Source organism: Leopardus geoffroyi, chromosome C2 (genome assembly GCF_018350155.1).
Source record: "Leopardus geoffroyi isolate Oge1 chromosome C2, O.geoffroyi_Oge1_pat1.0, whole genome shotgun sequence".
Classification (NCBI taxonomy): Eukaryota; Metazoa; Chordata; class Mammalia; order Carnivora; family Felidae; genus Leopardus; species Leopardus geoffroyi.
In genome coordinates this window covers 14158978-14161000 of record NC_059333.1, presented here as the reverse complement: position 1 = coordinate 14161000, position 2023 = coordinate 14158978, and the positions used below count along the sequence as shown (strand labels likewise).

The 2023-nt window shown below is 45.1% G+C and overlaps 1 protein-coding gene across 1 annotated transcript; it reads right to left on the bottom strand.

Moving 5' to 3' along the window:
- Positions 1 to 289: 289 nt before the first annotated feature.
- Positions 290 to 741, bottom strand: LOC123576013 (keratin-associated protein 8-1). The gene has a single exon (XM_045437048.1). It carries the CDS (start codon positions 674 to 676, stop codon positions 485 to 487), a length of 192 nt encoding a protein of 63 aa, XP_045293004.1. The 5' UTR covers positions 677 to 741; the 3' UTR covers positions 290 to 484.
- Between the last annotated feature and the right edge of the window lie 1282 nt (positions 742 to 2023).

Genomic DNA, 2023 nt, shown 5'->3' with positions numbered 1-2023 from the left:
TTTTTCTTTTCCTCACCAGCAGCCCCTTTGGACTGTTTATCACACCCAGATCAAGGATTATTCGCTTTCTCACTGCTTCCAAAGCCCACGGGAGAAAGATAAATCCACTTCCCTCCCCCACTCGGTGTAACAGAAAACGTGCACACACCAAGAAAGGAAACTAGGCTCAGGTGTGAGTAGTATGCTGGTTGAGACAAGTTTATTGAGAATTCCACACCCACACCCACAACTTTATCAAGAGTTGTGAGCGTGGTGAAAAATTCAGAAGAAATACGTGTTTGGGTATCAAGTTTCTGAAGGCAGCTGGAGGCGTCATCGGCTCGTTCCTGTTCTTCCCTCCGGACTCCAGGGCTAGGCCCGAGAAGCAGCGCCTGGGAGGTTGAGCGGCAAATGAGGACTAAAGACGGAGGTAGGGGGAGGGACGTGGAGGGGTGCCTCTCAGCCTTGGGAGAGAAGATTCAGCGCCTCGGCAAATTTCAGCAAATCAGTAGAGATCAAATGGCCAGTATCTTCTGAAGCCGAAGGCCCCACAGCCGTTGTAGCCATAACCGAAGCCATAGCCCACGGGGGAGTAGGTGCTGCCGTAGCCACAGCCCACGCTGTACCCCAGGGGGTAGCCGCAGCTGCCCCAGTAGCACCCTGGGAAGACGGCCCCGGAGAAGGTGTTGCAGTGCATGGTGTCCGCAGTGGAGGGCTCAGGGAGCAGGGGAATGTGTTTCCTCTGTGTGATGGATTCCCCAGGCTCTGAACCTTCTTTATATACCCCGGCGGTGGGGTGTGGTGAAAAACACAAGGCCCTCATTTTCATTCTTGACGACACCACAAAAAGCTCATTAATGTGATTTGCCCTTGCTTTAGATGTCTTTACGGCTGCTTAAGAAAGCTGTGATGTCATCCGATGCAGGCATAGGCTCCCTTCAAACAAAGTGTATCCCTCCACTAAAAAAAAGCATTGCAGTGACTTCAAAGAACTGAGTCCCACGGACCCGAGATCTAATTCTCTGCAAGCAGTCTTTATTCAACCCAGAAAGGTTCTGAGCTTGTTAATTCTTATTCTTGCTCTCTCAGTGTCCACAGGACACAGTTGGAATTCAATAAATCTGTGTCAAACGAATTAACAAACGAAATAATAAATAGTGAATCCAACTAACACTTGACCGTTTTCTTAGTGTTCACTTCATTAAAGAATTCTCTTTTTGGTAATGTGCAAGACAAATGCTACAGAACTCGCAAGGAAGTCTCCTTTTTATTTTTTTTCTCTGTCTATAGCTACTCTGGTTTAAGAACCGGTTAAGGGGTGCCTGGGTGGCACAGTCGGTTAAGCGTCCGACTTCAGCCAGGTCACGATCTCGCGGTCCGGGAGTTCGAGCCCCGCGTCAGGCTCTGGGCTGATGGCCCAGAGCCTGGAGCCTGTTTCCGATTCTGTGTCTCCCTCTCTCTCTGCCCCTCCCCCGTTCATGCTCTGTCTCTCTCTGTCCCAAAAATAAATAAACGTTGAAAAAAAAAATTTTTTTTTAGAACCAGTTAAAAAATTAATCATAATTGTAACTCCCACCTGAACTATATCTAACATCATGTTTTGAGACCACTGCCTGAACTAATAACCTTATAATTGTAAAAAAAAAAAAAAAATGGAGTTTGTGGATTAACTCTCAAAATGAACTGTCAAATAATTATGATTTGTTGATCTTATTTTTAAAATAATATTGAGGGGAGCCTGGGTGGCTCAGTTAGTTAAGCATCTGACTCTTGAGCTCGGCTCTGGTCATGATCTCATGATTTGTGAGCTGGAGTTTTGCCAGCTGTGCTGGCAAGGGGATGCCTGCTTGGAATTCTTTCTCCCTCTCTCTTCTCCCCTATCCTACTCATGCTCTCTCTCTCAAAATAAAAATTAAAGAAAACCTTATTTTAAAAAAAAAAAAGCATTTCAAATAAATATTGAAAATAGTAACAAAATAAAAACAGAAAAATGAATGGCAAATTTTATCCTGAAATGTGTTTTGTTGTTGTTGTTGTTGTTGTT